Raw genomic sequence first — 22,243 nt, forward strand, 5'->3', positions numbered from 1 at the left:
ATTAGAAAAATTAAAAATATTTATACCTGAGACTTTGCATTATAACGTAATGAAGTAAAAAGCTCGATGATGGTGTGTTGAGTCGTTATATGATGTAGATCATAATTTCGTATTTCTGATCGATATATTACTTCTTTACATTAAAACACAAATATTTACCTATTAAAATTTTATTTTTTACTATACTTTCTGCCCCCCACCCCCACCCCAGTGGCATAGCGGTATGTTTACGGACTTACAACGCTAGAATCCGGGTTTCGATACCCGTGGTGGGCAGATCACAGATAGCCCATTGTGTAGCTTTGTGTTTAATTACAAATAAACAATAAACAAATAAAACTATACTTTCTAATCACATTATAATTCAGATACATAGGAATTATAATACTTATCAGTTATCATGAAATATTTCATTTTTTGTCGAGTAAAACAAAAAAGTACATCGTAAGAGGGCGTGTTAACCAAATAGTAGCGGGTCTGGTATGAAAGTGTTGTTGTTGTAGTATTAACAAATATAGTTTGGAGGATAATAAATTTCGGTGTTGTGTATTTGTAGTGGATAATGATCATTTTTTAAAGTTCTGGGTTTACATCTCGTAAGTTTTAGTTTACAACAACATGGCAAGTGGAAGTTCAGCTCCTTTTCTCTTGGAGCAAGTCGAGGAGGATGCATCTGAACTGCAGTTTCCAAAGGGTAAATGACACATCGATAATCTGTAACTCTAGTCTAGATTCTACATGATAAAGAATATCGTATCAGGTTGTATAATTTTGAAATTTACATTTGGACACATCCCATTCATTAAGCGTCAAATTGTAAAAAAAGAAAAAGTACCTAGCCCTATATTTGGGCTACATTATGATTATGTCACTAACGCTGTAACTTAAGTTGTAACGACATGTGGATGAAACATGACGTTATGCGTGCTATTTTTATCTAAAAAATGTTAATACTACTACCACTACTAGTTGTTTTGTAGAACAGTGTGATAGTATTGCCCCGTTTGCATTTTCCGTGTACTGAATTGGACAGACTACTTTAAAACAATTTAAAGTTTAAAGTTATCCATCAATGTTACCTTGCAAAGTAAATGAAAGATGTTGCTAAAGCAGTCTGAGTGCTCACTGTAGTAGAGTAGAGAATCTAGTGAGAGAAATTTGGATATTTTAAAGACATACAACCTAAATTGTTTTTTGTAAGAGTAAATTAGTATTCTCGGGATAGATGCTTAATGCTTTACACAAGAATTAATAGGAACATAAAACACAGAAGGAAGCATAGTGCTATTGAAAATGTAAGATTGAGTTTCTTATTTGAGTTTTTTTGAGGGAACAAGTGGGGAGGTTGACAAAATTTAAATTTATGAACAGTTTAATCTATGCCCAATTTTCCCACCTATGTCTTACCCTCACAACTCTTTTGTAGTATATTTCCACTATTCATCTCCTATCTAAAGCTCTTCACAGAAATTCTGAGGGGTTTTATGGGGACATCCTCTCCTTCCTTACCTCCACGTTGGCTCATTTGTCATCTTCGTCTCTGGCTTTACATATGTAGTTTCTTTGTTGTTTGGACCTTCTGGGCTGGGATGCTGTCTTATCAATGGCTCATTTACCTACACTTTATTTCTGGGATTTATGTATGGTCTCGTTTTTATGGCATTTTATTTTTGATATGATCTCGGAGTCTTTAGAATCTTGGGTGGCATCAATCCTACATCAGTCTCCCCTTTCCAATCTGGTAGCCCGTTTGTCTCAGTCGAAGCCAAGGGTGGCACCTGGTACAGTTTCTTGTCCTTCCCCTTTCCAATCCTTACCACAACTCATCATTTTTCTCAACGACTCACATCCTGTCAACAACAATACTGGTGACTGGTAGGCTCTGATCCAGTGGGAGCTTGACTTGCGGCTTTTGTCAACGATGTTTGGGTTCTTCAAGTTTTGTTGGAAGGATTCGAGATCCCATTTCTCACCAAGCTTCCATTGTATCCTGTACCCGTTTCCTTCCCTCCATCTCGGGATCCCATTGTTTGCCAGCGTCTGTCAGAGGCAGTTCAGGACCTCCTCTCTCAACAGGTTATTGAACCTGTTCCCCATCATTCACCAGGTTTTTACTCCCAAATAATTGATGTTTCCAAGAAAACCAGGGACTAGAGGCCTGTCATTTAAATTGTTTTGTTCTCCTTCCCTGTTTCACCATGGAGTCCTATCTCCGCCTCCAGTGGGCATTTTCTCCAGGTTTATGGATGACCAAGATGAACATCGCCAATATTTACCTACATATTCCAGTCTCAACATAGTCTCGTCCATCGTGGGGTGGTGTACCAGTTTTGCACCCTATCCTTTGGCCTTGCTTTTGCACCTTATGTTTTCTGTTGGTTGATCAGGGCTTTTGCTCTTCATTTTCATGCCCTGGGGCTGCATTTCCATTATTATATTGACAACTGGCTTCTTCTGGTTCATTCCGAACTAGAGTCGGCCAGTCATACTTGTCAGCTACTTCAAGTAGCTGCTCGGGTGGGCTGGTTTATCAAATTATTGAAGTTCTACCCAGTACCTTGTCCATATGGGTGTTTTTTCAACACTCACCTCAGTCGTGTCCAACCTTCTCTGCTCTGACTTTGTTCCATAGAATTGTTAGTGTGCCACGCCCTGTCTGCTCCCTCACTTTATGCACTCAAGGTTCTATTGCTTTTGGGGATGTAGTCTTCCATGACATCACTGGTTCTCCTAGGCGTGCACATATGAGTTTCCTACAGCGGACTCTGCACGATCAGTAGAACCTTCATACCTTTCACCCGACATTGTCTGGTGATGATTCATTCCGACAATTCGATGGTGGTAGCACATATCAATCACCAAGGTGGCACCTGGTCAAGATCTCTATGTTGTTGTACTTTGGATCTCCTCTATTGGGCCCACACATACCACATTCAGTTAATTGCTTGTCATATTTCGTGTACTTTCAGTCTCGTGGCAGATTGTCTTTCCTGCCCTGACAATATTTATTCAAAGGAGCGGTCCCTCGATCCTCTCGTTTTCTAGTGACTTTGCAATCGTTGGGGTTTTCATCACATTGATGCATTTGCAACCACTCTGAAACACAAATTACCTCTCTTTTGGTCCTAGGTGCCTCATCCTCAAGCCTTGGCTATCGATGCCTTCAGCCAGGATTAGTGCCACAAATTCCTATATGTTTATCCTCCAATCCGATTGCTTTATCGGGTAGTTTCCCTAATCTATACAACTCTGTGCTGGGTTCTTTTGATAGCTCCCTAGTGGCAGGCTCAACTGTGGTTTCCTCATTTACACCAACTCCAATTATTCTCTCCTGTCTGGTCCTTGGCAAGAAGATCAGGTTTCTCTCCTCATGTAGCTTTCATTTGGCTCAGTCCATATGTCCTTCTTCCATGGAGGTATATCAACAGAAATGGAAAGTCTTTCACACGTGGTCGCATGCTCAGAGAATTCCAGCTGCCCGACCTACTGTGGCTGTTGTGCCTTCATGGACCACACCTAACATACTCATCTCCCATTACTTACATCATATTGAGATTTCTTCTTCCTGTGGCTGTTGTGTCTGAGTTTCTGATGTGGCTTTTCGACTAGGGTCTTCAGTCTTCTTGATTTTGGTTTATCGGGCAGTCTTGTTCCATACCTTTCCTCTTTCCTGTTACTGTAGAGTCTTTGATTCACCTGACCTTACCATGATAATCTGTTCCTTCTGTATTTGCCATCATCCCTGATGACCTGCAATTCTGGACTGGGATGTTAATGTGATCCTCCATTCCCTTACTTTACCTCCGTTCAAACTTCTTTTCTCATGTTCTATGTTTCACCTTTCCCTTAAGGCATATCTCCTTCACTTCTTGTTCTGTGGGCTTTGCACACTTTACCACCATGCTTATCTTCTCCTTTATCCGGATCGTTCCTCCCTCCCAAAAACCTCGGTGGCTTGTAAGGGTAACTCCTCATTTTCACCTATATCCCTTCCGTCTATCTCTCATGTCTACTCTCATCCCAATTTGGATAGACTTCTATGTCTGGTGCATGCTTTTCATTGCTTTATTGCCTGCATGGCTTCCTTCCATGGTTCCTGTTCCAGAATCTTTATCCCATGGCAATCTTCTTCATCTAGTGATCTATCCCCTTCTACTCTCACTAGTTAGGTTTGTTGTTTGATCCAGTTGATCTATTCCTCCTTGTCCCCTTCCCATGGGAACTTGTTCAGAGTTACTTCCCATCAAATTCAACACTTTACCTTTTCCCTCGCTTCTTGTCTTCATCAGCCATTGGAGGAAATCCTGCAATCAGTTATGTGGACCACACCTAACACATTCATCTCCCATTACTTACATCATATCGAGATTTCAGCTTCCTCGGGTTTTTGCCTTCCACCTGTGGCTGTTCTTTAAGTTTTCGGTGTGACTCAAAAAGACTTGGTAAGTTGATATTAATGTTTTTTTTATTCCTGGGGCCCATCCTTCATTACCTGGATCCCTCTCTGGGGCGAGTGGTGCCAGGCAGGTATTCTACAATTCCAAATTCACACTGTACAGCCATCTTGACTTGAGCTTTCCATTCCATGGCTTCGCATTGCTCACTGTTAAGATGGGGTGTTTCACAAGATCGCTTGAAGGTGAATAACCTCGTAATGTTTGCTTCATAAACTTACCCATTCCAGACCATACCACTCATGGACTTCCCCATTTTGTGGGTCACAGTGGGGGTAAGGGGAATTATTTTGTGTTCTGTCCATTGCTATATCTCATGTATCTTTGTCTGAGGATGTTATCGCTTACCGGATGGTTCCAGTCAGTTTTGCTGTTGGGGGAGTAGATTTTGTTCACATTTATATCCTTTTGATACTGGGTGTAGGGTTCCCGGATAGAGATATATTCCTCAAATAACACATGTCGTGCTGTGGGGTTGGAATGGTTTTAGATCCCTCCAGTCTCTGGGGCTTGAGGTAAAGACGGTATGATCCTCATCTTAACCCTATGTGGATTCAGTTCCCAGTGGCATGGGTTTTGGATGTAGTTGACTTACTGAGAATAGTCTGTCATGCCCTAGTCACTCTACACTGTGGGGCTCATGGTTTGTTTACCTGCTTTTCTGTTTGGTGGGATTTACTTGTGTATATCTATTTAAGGATTTGGATAATTATTCTCCCTCAGTTCTCTCCACTTGGATGTGCTCCTCTTTTTTTACATACTTTTTCTCCACTCTTTATGGATTGGTGAAGAGGATACCTGGTCAGAAATGGTGTGGTTCTCTTCGTCAGAGCTACGGAGGGGTATCCTGTACTTCCATCACACCAGTCCCTCCTCCTAATCATTGTGGAATTCTAGCTAATATTGTGAGGGGAGGAAAATACCGTATCAGAAGTTATAATTTTCCTATACTGAAAATGTATTTCCAATAGGTACTTCCCTCTGCTTACACTTCCCACCCATTCTCCCAACACTCTTCTGGTGATTCTTTCTTCTGCCAAACGTCAAAGTGATAGTTCGGTAGAAATGCATAGAGGGAGTCACGTGCATTATGTGAGTATACCATGCTTCTTTTGGTGGATATTTGACGCATAATGATTTACGTGAGACACATGTTGGAATGGGGGGGAGCGGAAGGCTTGTGGCATGCATAAAGAAAAAGTTCGCATATAGAGGACAGCAATGAACGAGAATAGTTAATCTTGTGAGGAGAGGGAAGTACCTATCGGAAATACATTTTCCGTATAAGAAAATTATACCTTCTTATTTTAAATCTAATTGAGAGTTTTATAAACCAAATGATGGTTCAACTATGGGTAGTCTACCTTCTACTTTACTTTTTGGCATTTTTATGATTTTAAAGAAGAGTTTTTACAAAATCTTGATCCTATTGAGAAACCAAATTTTTATTGTTGTTATGTTAATGATATCAATTTTATTGATGCGGTACTTGAATTAGAAAATATAGTATTAAGTAGAAAATCTTAAGTCATCCAATTTACCTATGAAATTGAAAATAAACTAGCTTTTTCTGATGTTCTTATTCAAAGCATACCTAACATTACTAATTGTTCTGAAGTGTACTGAAAACCATAAGCAGCTACAATCACTCCTATTCTAAAAACATATTAGAGTTTATTTGTTCTAGTCAAAAGGGTATGAATTATATTACTTGAAAAATTTTGCTGTTTTTATTAGAGGCTGTAATTATTGATAGGATTTGTTGAAATTATTAAATAATCTTTGAAATCAACTGTAAATAATAATTCAACCAAGTTTATAACTTCACATAATTTTCAGACTGTTTCAAATTGTATTGGTTATTTGTTAAAAAGACTAAATTTTAATTTGAGTTTTAACCATGTTTTTTAATTTAAACAAATGAAACTTTCTCTTTCCATTAAGTTAAAAATAGAATGATGGTTATTGTTATATGGTGGAGATGGACAAATCTTCTGTTGCCTTGCATGTTCTTGATACAAATCTTGCTATAAAAGGTGATAAATCAAAAATCGTTAAAGATAACATATTTCAAAGAAGGAAATCATGGAATAATTGAAGTTTATAAAAATAGGCATATTATTTCAAATAAAGAAATGGGCTTGGATGTATTTTGGAAGGAATTGTTTGGTGTATTTTATCTAATGTGAAATTATATGGCTATTGCAGTGTACAAGATCGTACTTATATCTAGAGAGGGGTGACAAAATTGATTCATTATTATAACCATTTACATTGATTAATGTCGCATAAAATAACTGATTAATCAAAATTATGATTAAATCAATTAATGCCACAAAATAGTCAACTGGTGTGTTTGATTATTAATGTTATTGATTATCCCAACTATCCAGTACTTGAAGTTATGATTACATGGAATAATGCCATGAAGATGATCAACTAATCAAAATTACTGTTTTCAGTTATTCCAACTATCCAGTAATTGAAATATTGTCAATATTATTTTTCATTGTTATCTTTGATTAATTCAAGTTTGTTCAGCTTAATTGATTAGTGTTTTGATTAATGCAAATAATAAACTTATTGAGATTTAGGTGTTCAGTTTTTGATTATTCCAACTACCCAAGTCATCAAAATATTACTATTATTTTTATTTGGTGTTAAGCAGAAAGGCACACTATATGCTTGTGGGCTTTACCTACCATGGGTATTGAAACCCAATTTTTAGCATAATAAATTGTTGTTTTTTTGTATTGTATTCTATCTTGTGAGAATAGTCAATTAGTTGAACATAACTGATTAATTAGCTCCAAGATTAATCCATTTGCAAATTCCACTAATTGTCCAGATCTACTTGTACCTTTGGCCACCTGAGTGACTGAATCAGTTTTTAATTTTTACCTATTGTATTTCAATAAAGTGTTATTTATGTATTTTTCGATTGTCCTGTATCCCCTTTGACTATAGTGTTTGAAATGTTTCCTTTGGTTCTACATTATTTAACAATCTTACTGTATAGATATTTCTCTGTGAAAAGTTTTTATTATTATTATCCATTAGTCATAAATCTACCTGTACTAGCATTGCATTATTGAATGGTTGGAAAGTTGCCATGAACCAAGCATGTATTTGCTAAACTTGGTGCCTTGGCTTGCATCCATAGCAACATGCCATTGCACGTGTAAGTTGATCTATAACGTATGATTAATCATCCGTATGTTTAGGTATTGTTGCAAAAATGTTTTGTTTGTTCTTTCACTAAATAATAATGAAAAATATTATTTAAAAAAATCATCTTGTCTTCTCTGTCATTAAGTAACCATGTGAAGTTCTTTTCAGAGTTTGAAAATGCTGAGACACTTTTAATATCTGAAGTACACATGCTTTTGGAACACCGGAAGCAACAAAATGAAAGTGCTGAAGAAGAACAGGAGTTGTCAGAAGTGTTTCTAAAGACACTAGACTACTGTCAACAGTTTAGTCGTTATAAAAATAGAGAAACAATTGCTGCAGTTAGGAGGTCTGTGAAAAACATATATTTGTTTCTTACACTTTATGATGTTTGATGTTTTATTATATAACTGTGTGGATTATTTAGTATAAGTAAATAATGCCTTTTGGGTAAAAGTTCATAAAGCATTTTCTAGCAGGAAATTTGAAATAATATGATGTATAGTTGGACAGTAAGATGAGCATATTTAGTAAAGAGTACAAGAATTTAAAATTGTTTGTTGAAAACTATCACAGTATTTTATATCCAAATACTGTTTAGTTTTTAACCTTAGCAATTTTTTTAGTATTTTCTGATGTGTTTAAGCACAAAATTGTATATGATATAGTATTTTGTGAACATTGAAATACTTTGTATATAACTACTTTAACTACTGTTACTCAAATTTCACTTCAATAAACGTTTCATAATTATTTCCTTTATTATTGTAAATGAAATGTTTGTGAAATATACAGTTGTGTTTGTTTTCCTCAATTTTTGTAATCTTGGAATATCACCAAGTACCAGCAGTTTCAAGTATTAATTATACAATACAAATAGTATTATAGTAATAATACTCTGGTAGCTTAATTACATTTTGTTAATTTTATTAATTGCACTAATCTAATGATATTTAGTAAAAATCATTCATTTAAATTTATTCCACCAAGTTATTGGTTTTTATGTATCTCAAGCTTTTTCATAATTATGACATAACCAATTTAGCACTTATCCTTCCATATTACAATTTTTAATGTTCAGGTTATAGTGTTGAAGTTTCTGTTATATACATGTACCTACTTTTTACTGCATGTAAGTCAGACAGAAAACATGTTTTACTTAGATGATGGTAATAAATTGCTTTTAAAAATTCAAATTTTGATGGAGAGTCATAGACTTTTAGGCAGTTGTTGAATTATGAATTTAAATAAATGGTGTATAATTAATTGATACTTTTATGTTGTTTATGTAGGCACAACAGCAGCTATAGATTTTGAATAAATTCCTGAACTTTTTGTTGATCTTTATCTTTCCAATAATTAGTGTTTTTGATATTTGAATAAGATCAAGATCTATTTTTTCATAATAGTTTATTCAGAAGATATAATCATTTACCTGTCTCTTCTTGGTTCATTAAGATATTTCATTAGAAGGTATTCTGCATGTAAATCTCATTAAGTGTTTTTCTAGACAATGTTACTGCATGGAAAACGGATTAAATGCTTTTTTAGAGAAAAGTATAACTGCATTAAAAGCACGTTAATATTTCTCTAGAGAAAAAGATTACTGCACAGAATGCTTATTAAGTACTTTGAGGTTGGACATTGAAAATGTTTAGGTTATTTGGACATTCATATTCAAATGTCAAAACTGGGAATTTGAGTATTTGATGATGGTTTTATGAAAACTTCATGTTATACTCCATGCTTACTGTGGGATGCCAGTAAATGTTATCTACTCAATTCAGAAATTTTGGAAGATTGATATATAAAACATTATTTCCAATACAATATCTTACCTTCTCTCACAATGTAGCTTTTCTGGACTAGCACTGTCCTCTGTTGTTGCAAATCTTCAATGCACACCACTAGCCTTCCACTTCTCATTTCTGCATATCCTCATGTAAACGATCATGCAGCATCTCTCCACCAATTTGAGCACAACACCACTCCTAACATAACCAGTGCCCTCTTCACATCTACACTTGCTAATTGCTTCTCAATTGGTAGTACTACTGTACCGATTTTTGCTCGTGGATTTGTCAACATTTTCCATTATACTACCAGCATAGTTTTTTCTATACTTTTTATTTAAATTTTTGCATTTTGATATTGCCAAAGATTGTTTTTTTTCTTTTCAAATTTTTCTTCCTTTTATCAGGGGCCTTTTTGCTATTGTATTGTAGATCCCACTCTGTGGCAAGTGATGCCTGATCAGGTACATATATATATATATTATTTTTTTTCTTTCTTTTGAAAATCCTCAATGTCCATCCTGTGACCATGTTTGATGTCAATTATGTTGTAGTCCTTTCCTACCGCAGACCTGAGGTACAATTCCAGATGCTGCTGGATGTTGGTTGTGTGTTTTTGTTGTTATCTATTACTAAACATTTGCATCGCAGGTTTGGGTTATGCACATGTAGAGATGGGGTGTTCTGTAGGACTGCTAGGAGTTCTCTCTCTAGTAGTTTTTGCTTCATAAATATGTTTGTCCTGGACCGTACACTCATGGACTAACAGGAGTAAAGCAGAAAGAGATTGCTGCCATCTCTGCTGCTCTGTAGCATTAAGTCTCTTCCTACCATGGATCTGTTGTACAATTCCAAATGATGCCTGGTTTTGGTTGATTGACTCTATATCACAGTCACCCATTGCACTGTCTCTGGTGATGCTGTCCTCCGAACTGTCCAACAAGTTTTTTACCTCTTTTCTTCTAGTGGAATATGAAAGTTCTTATCACTTAGATGCTCCTAGCTGCTGGGGTGGTTAGAGGCCTGTCCTCCTGAGTGGTGAATTATACCACTCAGTTGAGAATAGGGTGGTGGCATATAGCACTTCCTACTGCAGACCTGATGTACAATTCCAGATATTGCCAGGTTTTGGTTGTAGCGCTACACCATATTCCTGTCTACATATCTAATCGACTGTTTTTTTTCTACCGTAGTGGCCCTCGTTCATACCATCCTCTGGAGGGACATTCCCGGGTGGGTCTGGTTCTGGTTGGGGATGGACCAGTCATGATTAATGTCATGTTTAGATGACATGACACTCCTTCTACCATGGACCTGATGTACAATTCCAGATGCCACCAGGTTTTGGTTGAGGCACTCTGCTATGTAACAAATATATATATATATATATTTATTTATAATTGCAATTTGCCTTTCAGGCCCAGACACTCCTCCTACCTACCATCCTCCAGATGTACATTCCCAGTATGTCTGGTGTTGGTTGGAGATGTTCCAACTAAATAAGTCCTCACGTGTGCTGGCCAGTATCCCTCTTTCTACCATAGACTGGGTGACAAATGGCCACTGCTGCCAGGTTTTAGACTGGAGATGCACCCCAGGTTTGCGGTCCCTCTTCCTACTGTCTGCTAGATGTTGGTTCCCAGTGGATCTTGTATTGGTTGTAACTGGACATAGCACATGTTTTCCTGCTTGTGTACAGCTAAATATGCTCCTCCTACGGAGGACTGGAAGTACTGTATCCATTGCTGTCAGGTTTTGGACCAGAGATATCATCCCACCAGGGTTTTCCACCTTCATACCATATGCTGGATGTCAGTTCCTGGCAGATATGGTGTTGGTTGTGTTAGAAATGTGTGCAAGTGGTGACGGATTTGGTACGGAAGTTCATCTTCCCTACCACCAGTTCAATGTGGGATTCTAGCTATTTTGTGAGATGAGGTAAGATATCGTATTGGAAATTAGCATTTTCCTACACTGAAAATGTATTTCTGACAGATACTTACCTCTTCTCACTTTTCCCACCCAGCCTCTCCATTTCCAATGATATATGGTGTAGGTCTTCTGACCAATCTCGAAGTGATTAACGAGTGCAGGTGTGAAAAGGACACTGTTTACGAAAGGAGTGGTGTTGCACTCCTATTGGTGAAAAGCTGTTGGATGATCCTTTACATGTGGATATGCAGAAGTGGGAGGTGAAAGGCTAGTGGCAGGTGTTGAAAATGTGTGCAGATAGAAGGTAGTGCTAGTCGAGAAAAGCTATTTTGTGAAAGGAGGTAAGTATCTATCGGAAATACATTTTCAGTGTAGGAAAAAGCTAACTTTCCAGATTTCTCAAATATTTTAATTGTTTTATTTTAAATAAGAATCATCAAGACTGTAAATTGGTTCATGTAAATAACCAAGGGGGCAAGTCACTGCTGCTAAGGCTTCCGGAGCATGGTCCCCTGTTCAATTTTGAAAAATAGACACTAAAGTACACATTATCTTGTGTTCAGGTGTGTAATTTTATCAGGTTTTGTCTTGTAAAAATAATAGCATTTCTAAGACTTTTAATTTTGAAGATATTGATGTTTTTCCTTCCCAATACTGGATCACACAAGTTCTAACAAATAATCTCTATGCTCATATAAATAATTTCAGTTAGTCAGGTCCTTTAAATTTAAGAACTAACATTGACTAAAATAAGAATATAATATGATCAACTAGGCAGACAGTAACACCCAGAGATTACTCAGTAAAAGGACTGGCTTGTTAGAAAGTGCCCATTAAACATTTGTTTGCTTTTACTTGAAACTAGGAGTAAGCATGTTGTTAACTATTAATTTTGGTTATTCTCTTTAAAAGTCAAGGCTGTTTTAGAATATTTGAATTTCATGTGCCATCACTTCACGTCAGTTCTAGAACTGTCTGTAGTGAACAATACAAACATCCAAATATTAAAAGCATTTTTCACAACAGTATTTTATATATGATCTGCACCTATTTGAGGTTTACCAGTGTAATGATATGACAGAGTAAATAGGTTATGATGTTTCACATATCTTTCAGTAAAGAAATTACCTTTTAAAATAGTTATAAATCACTTCTGTTGTATTTCTGACACTACAACCTGTAATTAATAGCTGTTAGTGGAGAATGAATGAGAAAGCATAACTTTGACATTGCTAAAATTCACTCTCATAATACAATTTTTAGAACTATTGTAAAGGACTGTCTGGTTCTGATTTAGACGTGGTTATTTCAATAACATAACGTCTTATTTATTCATTTAGTTTTCTGAATCAATGTGATCACTAGTATTAATGCTTACACCACTTATTCTTTTTTTTACAATATTCAGCATAGATAAAATCAGACAACCAATGCTTATTTTCTTTCCAGTTTTGTAAATTTAGAAACAAAAAAAACTTACTTGGTTGATTTATATGTGTAAGTGAAACATTTTGATTGGTCAAGCAGAACAGACAATCAAGTCAGTAATATGTAGCAGGAACTGTTTATGAGAACAGTTGAGGACATTACCATGATTATGTCTGTGCTTAAAATTTTTAAACCTTCAAATGATTTTACAACTGTCTTTTGTAACTATAATACCATTTTTGATACAACAACTGAGAAAGAATTTTACTCCTCTGGCTACACATAACTTGCATCTGTGATCATATGCAAATTAATATATTTGTTAGCTAAATAATATTAGTTATTTGCATCACTGTTGTTTATATTTATGTTCTTATGTTTAAATGAAATTTTAATAAAAAATAATTTAATGGAATAAATTCCAGAACTGCTATTATATTGATTCTATTCCATACTCTCTTATTTTGTTTAGCTAACTGTATTGACTGTTGAATCTTTACAGTCTAAAATAGTGACAGAATTTTAAAACTTGCCCTTTCATTAGCAGCCAAAGTGACATCACAGATGTGGTGGCATGTTAATATCATGTCGTCTGACAGACCTGTAAATTTTGAAATAAGATAAAAGCAACTTGAAGATACTTCCTAATATTTTGATGCCTGACACTTAATTTTTCTTATAGTTTGCTTATGCAGAAGAAACTACACAAATTTGAACTAGCTCAGCTGGCTAACCTTGCTCCTGAAACACCAGAAGAGGCAAAAGCTCTGATACCAAGGTATATTTTTACTGAAAATGGAGTTTAATGTCTTGCATATTTTTTTTTCTTTTTTGTAACTGGATTGTTTGGGCTTGTCCAAATCAAGCATGAATTACGTATGCATTGAACATCAGGACCATTTAAAGCCTGATTCAAATCAACTGTTTTACATCTTTCCAACCAGACATGTGTAATCTTAAAAGGTTGTTTTTTATATTTAATAAAAAGTTACATATGTTATTAAAGGAAATGTTAGGTACAAACTAGTAAACACAAATTTAGATCTGATTTTCATCCAGTGATAAATGTTTTAGTCTGTATTTGTTATTAAGGTCGTGTTAACTCCTGTACTAAGAAAACCATTCAAATATTGTTACAGTAGCTCTTCCTCTTGACATTTTCTTCTAGATACAGAAAAAAAGACACTTTTCTATCATAGATAATCACTATAACAAAAACATAAACAATGTAATTTAATAAAATGTTAGCAGTTGTGGAAAATTTCTTTGATAAGTGAAGAAATTTTGTTTATACAATGGTAATGTACTATTTATACAGCTAAAAATAGTTTGATGTTGAATGCAAACCAAAGAGCAGAATGAAATTTAAAGAGTAAAGTGATCATTGTAAGTGAACTATATACAGTTTATGTTTGTCTAGACTTACAAGTTTGAAAAAAAAGTATCTTTATAATCAGAATTGTGTAGAAAGATTTGTTTACAGAATGATCTAAGAAGAATTAAATTCTGCTTTTGAAAGTGCCGAGTTTCCTATAGAATTGTTATTAATTACATGTTGGATAAATCTATACTTTGGCCAACTTGTAAACTTGGTCAGTGTCAGTTATCAAGATTGTGTGACTGACAATGTCAGACTACCAATGTTTCACCTTTTATCCCTAAATTATCTAGTTAACAGCACATCCTATGCCTTTAAGAAATCTACACATGTAAGCAGTATTCCAGAAATATTGTTCAATGTTTGTGTCATATTTTATTTTTGACTGTCTTTTAGAAAAGCATAATCATAATTTTAATAATATCACAAACTCTCTAACTTTCACTTATATAAAATGAAATGTGTAAAATGATATATAGAAATAAATTGTACTATAAAGTTCATAAATGTGTCATTAAAATTTTTTAAAGCATCATTAAGACTATTAATGTAAGTAGATTCCATTTGGAAACTCTAAAAGCCTTTAATAAAAATGTTGATTTTTAGCTTCTGTTCTCAATGAAGAAGTTTTGAAAATATTATTTTGGATTCTTACACTTATTTGCTAAAATCTGTGTGTTGGCAGTAAAATTATAGAGTGAATAACTGCATGATTGAATAGGATGAAATAATATTTTGGATTCCTACACTTACTTACTAAAGTATATGTATTGATAGTGATATTATAGAGCAGAAAACTGCATGATTAATTATAATATAGTAGTATTTTTATGTGGTTATTTACCTTTAGCTTTTTCTGAATTACTGATGACAATGTATTCTATACACATCAGCTTAGAAGGAAGGTTTGAGGATGAAGAACTTCGCCAGATTTTGGATGACATTCAGACACAGCGGAGTTTCCAGTATGGGGCAGACTAATGAAACTGTTTGTGTTCCAACTTTCTTTAAATCATTGTACATTAAAATAAAGTGTCAAGTTTTTATTCGTGTATTTTTGTTTCATTTTTTTAGATTTTTTTTGTGTTGGTCAAACACTGACTTCATACCATTCCCATGTAAAAGGTTTTTACATAATTGAAACAATAAGCAATTTTAAACTTGAACCAACTCTCAGCAAGTAAAATATATTATTTTGACTAGCCGTTTCTCATTCTTCTATTATTAACAAACTTCTTTAAGGAAATTCCTGAACAGTTCATAGGCAGTTTGTGTGTTTGTATATTTATATATATAAATAGATAGTATTGTTTGAGATTGAAAGAATTATCAGGAGCAATAGATGACTTACTTAACACACATTGAAAATATATTGGATGCTCAACAATAACATTTCTAAATTATCAATCAAAAGGATAGTAAAGTCACTTTGTAGCATTATCAGCTTTATGAGAATGTTTCTTTTTGTTGTTTTTTTGCATCCAAGTTCTGAATATTAAAGTACTTTGAGAGGAAAGAGAATATACTTATCAGATGCTATGAGCATTGTAAAAAAGTTTCACTTAGACAGTTTGATGCACAAAAATTTGAGTCACTAAATTAATCATACTTTGATTCTAATTTCAGTTACTGTATTCCAAGATTGATTTTTTCATTATGTATAATCTTGCAAACTGTGGATGTTTTTATATTTAATTACTAGCTACCCATCATGCAGTTGAATGGCTAATTCCAAGAATAAGGTTTAAACATCTTAAATAGTTTCCACAAAGAGTAGACAATAAAAAATTATAGTTTGCAAACATAATGTAGTTTTGCACCTCATATACAGTGGTTTGGATAAGCTTTTAACCTAATGTGGCAAGATGTCTTACTGTAAATAACCACTGTATTACTGATAAAGGTCACTAAGTTTTTGGAAAAAATTGAATTGAGTTTGTACTTTTGATAAGCTCAACTTTGCATTCTGTTCACAGCTGATTTGCACACCTCATTTTTTGTGTTAATTGGTGTTTATAATATTCCTAAAAGTGTACAAGATATACTAAAGTAGTAAGCTCAACCTTGCATTCTGTTCACAGCTGATTTGCACACCTAATTTTTTGTGTGAATTGGTGTTTATAATATTCCTAAAAGTGTACAAGATATAATAAAGTAGTAAGTTATTTACATTATTTTGACTTTGTTTCACACATGTTATTACAAAGTTCAGTACTTTTGTCTGGAGAGTTTCCATGTGTTTTGGGAAGAAACTAATTATTTAAAATCTAGAAAGGATCTGAAACTACTACATTATACATACTGTTAAACAGGTTGTAATTTTTTTTTAGTTATTTAGTCTGTAAAAGTTTTCTTTGATGTGAAATTTTTTTGTTCAATTTCTGTGTCACTAAAGTGAATTTGCCTCAACAGATTTATCTTTTGCTATTGAGATAAATTGCTACTAGATTCACACATGCAGCTTTCTGAACATTCAAATGTTTCATAAAATAACATGATTCACCTGGTGTAATAAGTAATGTGGCTTCATTAACATATTTCACATACTTGAAGATTGTTTCTGACAGCCTCAAAGTCATTAATTGCAAAAGTGTTTTTGTCTTTCTTTATAGTTTAGTTTTTTTTTTGAAGTTGATACAACTTATCTGCTATATACTACATCTTGCGACCACTCTGTGATCTTGTGTAAAATTCCCACAGTTTTTGGTATTTCTAAATACCAGACCGTATTTTGGGCTTAACTCTTTGCCTAGGTGAACTTTATAAATACATTTTTATGGGTGAATTAATTGTGTCATTTTGCTGCAAATAAAAATATGACAGGTTTTTAATAAGTATTGTATGTGTGGATGTATGGTTAATTAGTGCAACCCAAACAATAATGTACTTATTATAATTCAGAGGTATTTGTAAGTATGCTTACTTCAACTTCAGATTATTGTACTTATGGTCAAAGTCAGTATTATGTAGTCTGACTTAAAACACTGTAAATAATTCAACGTGCAGATATCATATGATTCAAATCCTTTATTAACTTTGATCAAAATGCTTTATACAATCATTTTTTACAATAAAATAAAATGACTTGTTTGCAATAACACAACTGTTTTACATTTATATTGCATATTTGTTATTTTAAGTATTTTTAAACATTTATTGGTATTGCACCTGTAAAAAATTAATTAACTTTGATTTGGTTTAAAACCCTGACACAATATTGATCAAACTAAAAATAAAAGTTTGTCATTAATTTAACAATATACAATTTTTGGGAATAAAATATGTTCATCTAAAATGACTCTATTGTGCATGTTTTTATATTCAAATCCCAGAGGTCACTCCACTACATGTGTATTGAACAGGTGCATAACCAAAAAAAGTGTGAAAGTAAGGTAATTTTAGTTTCCCTTGCAGATTCACAAAAGCCCATCAGAATGAAATGAGTCGTGCATAAAGCCCATAGGATGGTTTAAACTTATCACTTGTTCTTCATTCTTTTGTATAAGCTGTCAATCTCACCAATATGAGACTGTAATGCTGGTCAGGAATACTGGTATAGTGCCAGCAGAAGTGGATTGACATCATACCACTAGTATGAAATTATGACGTACTGTAATACTGGTGTGTGATGGCAGAATGGAGTTGACATCATAGAAATGTGAGACTATCTCCTACTATATGTCATTAGGAATACAAGTGTGTAACAGAAGAAGTGGATTGACAATCATAACACTGTGAGACTGTCTTCTACTGTAGGTAGTTGGGAATACCGGTGTGTGACAGCAGAAAGGGGTTGATGTCATAGCACTGTGAGACTGTCTCCTGTTGTATGTATTTAGGAATACTGGTGTGTACCAGCAGAAAGGAGTTGATATCATAGCACTGTGAGATTGTCTCCTACTGTAAGTAGTTGGGAATAATGATGTGTAACAGCAGAAAGAGTTGATATCATAGCACTTTGAGATTGTCTCCTACTGTAGGCAGTTGGGAATATTGATGTATGTCATCAGAAGGGAGTTGATATCATAGCACTGTGAGACTAACAAGACTTGTCAACTAACAAGAACGTTTGTATTAAAACCAGAATATAATTGGAAAATGTATATATATATAAACACCGTAACGATATTAATATATTATTGGTGATTGTTATCAACATAAATATCATAATTAAAAATATTTCGAAACAATTGACAAAACTGGTACTTTTAATACCTAAAACATTGATAAATTTGATTGGAACAATAACATAAATACGTTAAGCCAGTGCTTCTCATACGGGGTTTCGCGGAACCCTAGGGTTCCTCGACAGACAATCCAAGTGTTATGCGGAATACAAGAGTTCCACATATTCTAATACGCAAATACATACTAGTCACATAATTGCAATCTGGTTACATCATATTTCTTTATTAGTATAGCGGGTTTCATAATGACACAACAGGTCACTGTACTGTTTTAAATTAGTGAGCGAGATTAGGTATAAACAGATGCTTGAGTCACTATTTGAGAGAGCAAGCCCCTCGTTATGTGTGTCCGAGTAATTGGCTCAAGAAATTGCTCATGCTTTGCATATGTGTGTGTGGCTATATAGCTGCATTAAACATACGTACTCTGTTTGGAATTATTGATATAGTATTGCAGTATTGTTGTTTGTTGTTTTTTTTTGTAACGAACGCTGTGAAGGGTTCCGTGACACACATTTCATGCCAGAAGAGCTCCACGGATTCAAAAAGTTTGAGAACCATTACGTTAAACAAGACACTTCAATTACCTGAACATCATAATCTAGAAGAGCAAATAACACCTAAAGGTAATAAAAAAAATAGAGATCATTCGGTGTGTTTTTGTTGTTGTTTTTTGCGGTGTTTTATTTACTTTTGTTGTAAAACACAAGTGTTTGCCTTTAATTTGTCATCCAGAACGGTTTTAAAAAGTTACTAAAGAAATATAAATAAATTATTTTACAAAAACGGCAATCATTTTGAGGGCTGAAAGATTAGATCCAGTATATTTATTTTTAGAATTATATTCAATATTACTTTTTCATGTATATTATATAGCATATTACGTATATGTTTTTTTTTTCTTTTAAGTATTATAATGTTTGTAAAAAAGTGTCATTATTTCATTTTACCATAATAACGACAAATAAGTTCACAGGGATGTTACTTAGATTAAATTTAATATTATATTTTATGTCCACTAACATTTCTTATGTTTATACCTATTTCAAATGTCGAATTTTTACTAAAAATGTTGCATTTATTTTTTTGAGAGTTTGACCTTACAAAATATTTCATAAAAAGTAAGTTACGGAGTTTTCAAAGTTAACATTTTGATGTCAAGAGCTTGGAATCTTCATGCACTTTCTACGGTGCTTCATATAGATATCTGAGGACGTGACGCCACACATTTCCTATAAGAGTTATAATGGCACTTTTATGTAGCTGTAGTAGTTTCGATTCACCAGTTGTTATTATTGCTATTTTTTTTGTTCTCCGATTCTTCAGCAATAAAAATATATATGCAGTTGGTTCTAAAAAATTCTTCCAGACCCAATTTTTTACACAGTTATAGGTCTTTCGCGTGGATATTTCTCACATGAATAAGTCATTTGTACTTATTTATAATTTTGTTGGGAGCAGGATAAAATTGAGAGATGTGGTGGGCTTTACGCATCCCACGTGCAAAAAGCATGAGAACTGGATTGTTAGACTGAACCATATGTATTGACTTATTCATTTCAGTAATTAATAATAATTGCTTTCATCGTTTGATTTCAGTAGTTAGTCTTTCTAATTGTTTTTCTAATTTATTTTGGCATTTCACTGTCCTCCAATAAGCGATTCTGATCAGCACATTAAAAACGATTCGAAAAACAGAAAAGTTTACCATAATTTGGAAGGTGACGTACATGAGCCAATGGCAACATGACACGTAAGCTGTTACTTTTTCCTTGAATGGTACACCCATTAACCGACACCAAAATTTCATCATAGCTGTCCAGTGAAGAAACGGTATGACTATGCTCATGGCTTGGATGATGTCCTTACTCATCTGAACAGCTTCTGGCAAAGGCGACTTAATTGTTGGCTTCCACACAATATCCATTATCTTATGAAATACTGCTTCCGTCTCCACTAGGCTTCCGTCACAAATGTTGAAGCGGTCGTCAATACCCAGTTGATAGCCCACCCCTCTCCAGAAATGTACGAGACTCTCCAAGTCTTCCTGTGAGCAGTAGATCCCTAAACATCGAGGAAATAACACAATCACCCCAATAAAGGAAAACTGTGTCATAGCCATGTCATACTGAGACATAACCACATTTTGACAAGGGCAAGTCAACTGTGTTTTAATATTCCTAATTTCATTAGATTCTGTCTGCGTGTTTTTATCATTCAATCTATCGGCAACGTTTCTGTGCATACTCCGAGTAATTATTATTGATTTGTAAGCAGGATCTTCAGGATTCCAGATGTCGCCCTCGTACCACTTCCGAACGTGACACATTGTGCTAACGTATCGCCGAAAAATACGCACCAAGTTCGAAGAGTTACCCGTATAGTGTAACGGGTTAAGCATGTTGGGAATATATACCAACAAGAAAAGCCCTGACAAGTGAGCAAAGAATATGCTGTGAAAAAGAAAACATTTCAATATACAATATTACGAAACATTATCTGAGCATACAATATACACAGATTTTTAGATACTGTGGGACAAGGCTAAATTATGTTAAATCAACAAACTCCGAGTTTCTTTGTTATACTATAAATTTAACGGTGTTAAAATCATCAGTTTCATAATAAAACACGTCTTGCTATTTATTTATATCTATTGCAAATAAATATTTGTGTATCAAAAAATTGATTTTCAAGGATATTGTTGCGTCAGCGAGTCACATGACCACCGTGACGCCACGTTTCTAGAACTACCCTGTAATTTGGCGAATGCTCTAGTAATTACTGGATAGAGGGTAGACCGGGGTATATAAAAGAGGGGAATGTAACGTGTCTGTGTGGATAGTGAGTAATTGAACTGCAGTCACAGGGTATTGTTGAAGTTAACGTTCGTTCGTGATACTGTTTGTTTTAGCGCGAATATTGAGATTAAGTGTGTCGCAGAGTTATATTCTGAAAGAATAAACCAGTTTTATTAAGAAAGGACTTGTGTCGCTTAAGTTTCGTCGGAACGAAGTTACAGAAAGTTAATTAACAAACGGAGACTAACAATATTAAAGTTTCCCGAAAGACTTTCTACGGAAAATTAACAAACGAACAGAGACGTAACAGTATAAAAGTATTTCAAATCAAGTCTTCCTGCGCAGAAACATAACAAAGTGAACGAACACGAAATTATTATTACATGTTACTGATTTTTTTTAAGTTAATAAAATGAGCGTCAGTTTTCGTACACCGTTTAACATCGCTTTTTGTTTTTCGAGAAAGTATTGTCAATGATAACCTTTTAATAAAACTGTTTGAATTGTTACTCATTTTATAATCAATTCGAATTTTTTATCATACTAAAAACAATTTTCCTTATAACTTACCTAAAAAAGTTTCGTCTAAACACTTCTCTTGCTCGGTAAAACTTCTCTTTGACCAACCAAGGTGGCGGAAGCGATGTGGAATTTCCGCTATCTCCGTGCCACTCGGCACCGAGCCGTAGGTCCTCTAACCGTTTCTTTACATCAGTCCGAACCTTAAAACTGTCCTTCATTTTAGAAGATTGCCACGGCTATAGAGTAATTATGCAAATCTACTTTATGGAATGAAAATAAAATTGACGGAAAACAAACAACATACAAAACCTGTTAAAATTAATTTTATGATTTTAATTTATTCAATACCAGTTATTTTGGGTTGTGCAATACTGAAAACACGGAGTTTATAAGCTGGAGTGCGCATGACGTCATATTCAGTAATCTCGAGTGTCATACTTGAAGTAAAGACAAAACATTGCTTTAACGTCTACATAGCACGTGTTCCGTTCCGGATCACGATTAATATTGTTGCGTCAGCGAGTCACATGACACTGTGACGCAACGTTTCTAGAAATATCATGTACTTTGGCGAATG

The 22,243-nt window shown here is 34.4% G+C and overlaps 2 protein-coding genes across 2 annotated transcripts; one reads left to right on the forward strand and one right to left on the reverse strand.

Annotated features, from left to right (window-relative positions):
- Window positions 1–423: 423 nt before the first annotated feature.
- On the forward strand, window positions 424–16,330 carry LOC106465302 (DNA-directed RNA polymerase II subunit RPB4-like). Its single transcript, XM_013925508.2, has 4 exons — window positions 424–694; window positions 7,794–7,974; window positions 13,461–13,556; window positions 15,050–16,330. Exons 1-4 carry the CDS (start codon window positions 619–621, stop codon window positions 15,135–15,137), a joined length of 441 nt encoding a protein of 146 aa, XP_013780962.1. The 5' UTR covers window positions 424–618; the 3' UTR covers window positions 15,138–16,330.
- A 2,573-nt stretch (window positions 16,331–18,903) lies between these two features.
- LOC106465301 lies at window positions 18,904–21,884 on the reverse strand. The gene is made up of 4 exons (XM_022393165.1): window positions 21,715–21,884; window positions 20,558–20,796; window positions 20,109–20,500; window positions 18,904–18,963 (listed from the first exon to the last, which is right to left on the reverse strand). Exons 1-4 carry the CDS (start codon window positions 21,882–21,884, stop codon window positions 18,904–18,906), a joined length of 861 nt encoding a protein of 286 aa, XP_022248873.1.
- Window positions 21,885–22,243: the final 359 nt, after the last annotated feature.

This window comes from Limulus polyphemus, unplaced genomic scaffold, assembly GCF_000517525.1.
Source record: "Limulus polyphemus unplaced genomic scaffold, Limulus_polyphemus-2.1.2 Scaffold1899, whole genome shotgun sequence".
In the NCBI taxonomy this organism is placed as follows: Eukaryota; Metazoa; Arthropoda; class Merostomata; order Xiphosura; family Limulidae; genus Limulus; species Limulus polyphemus.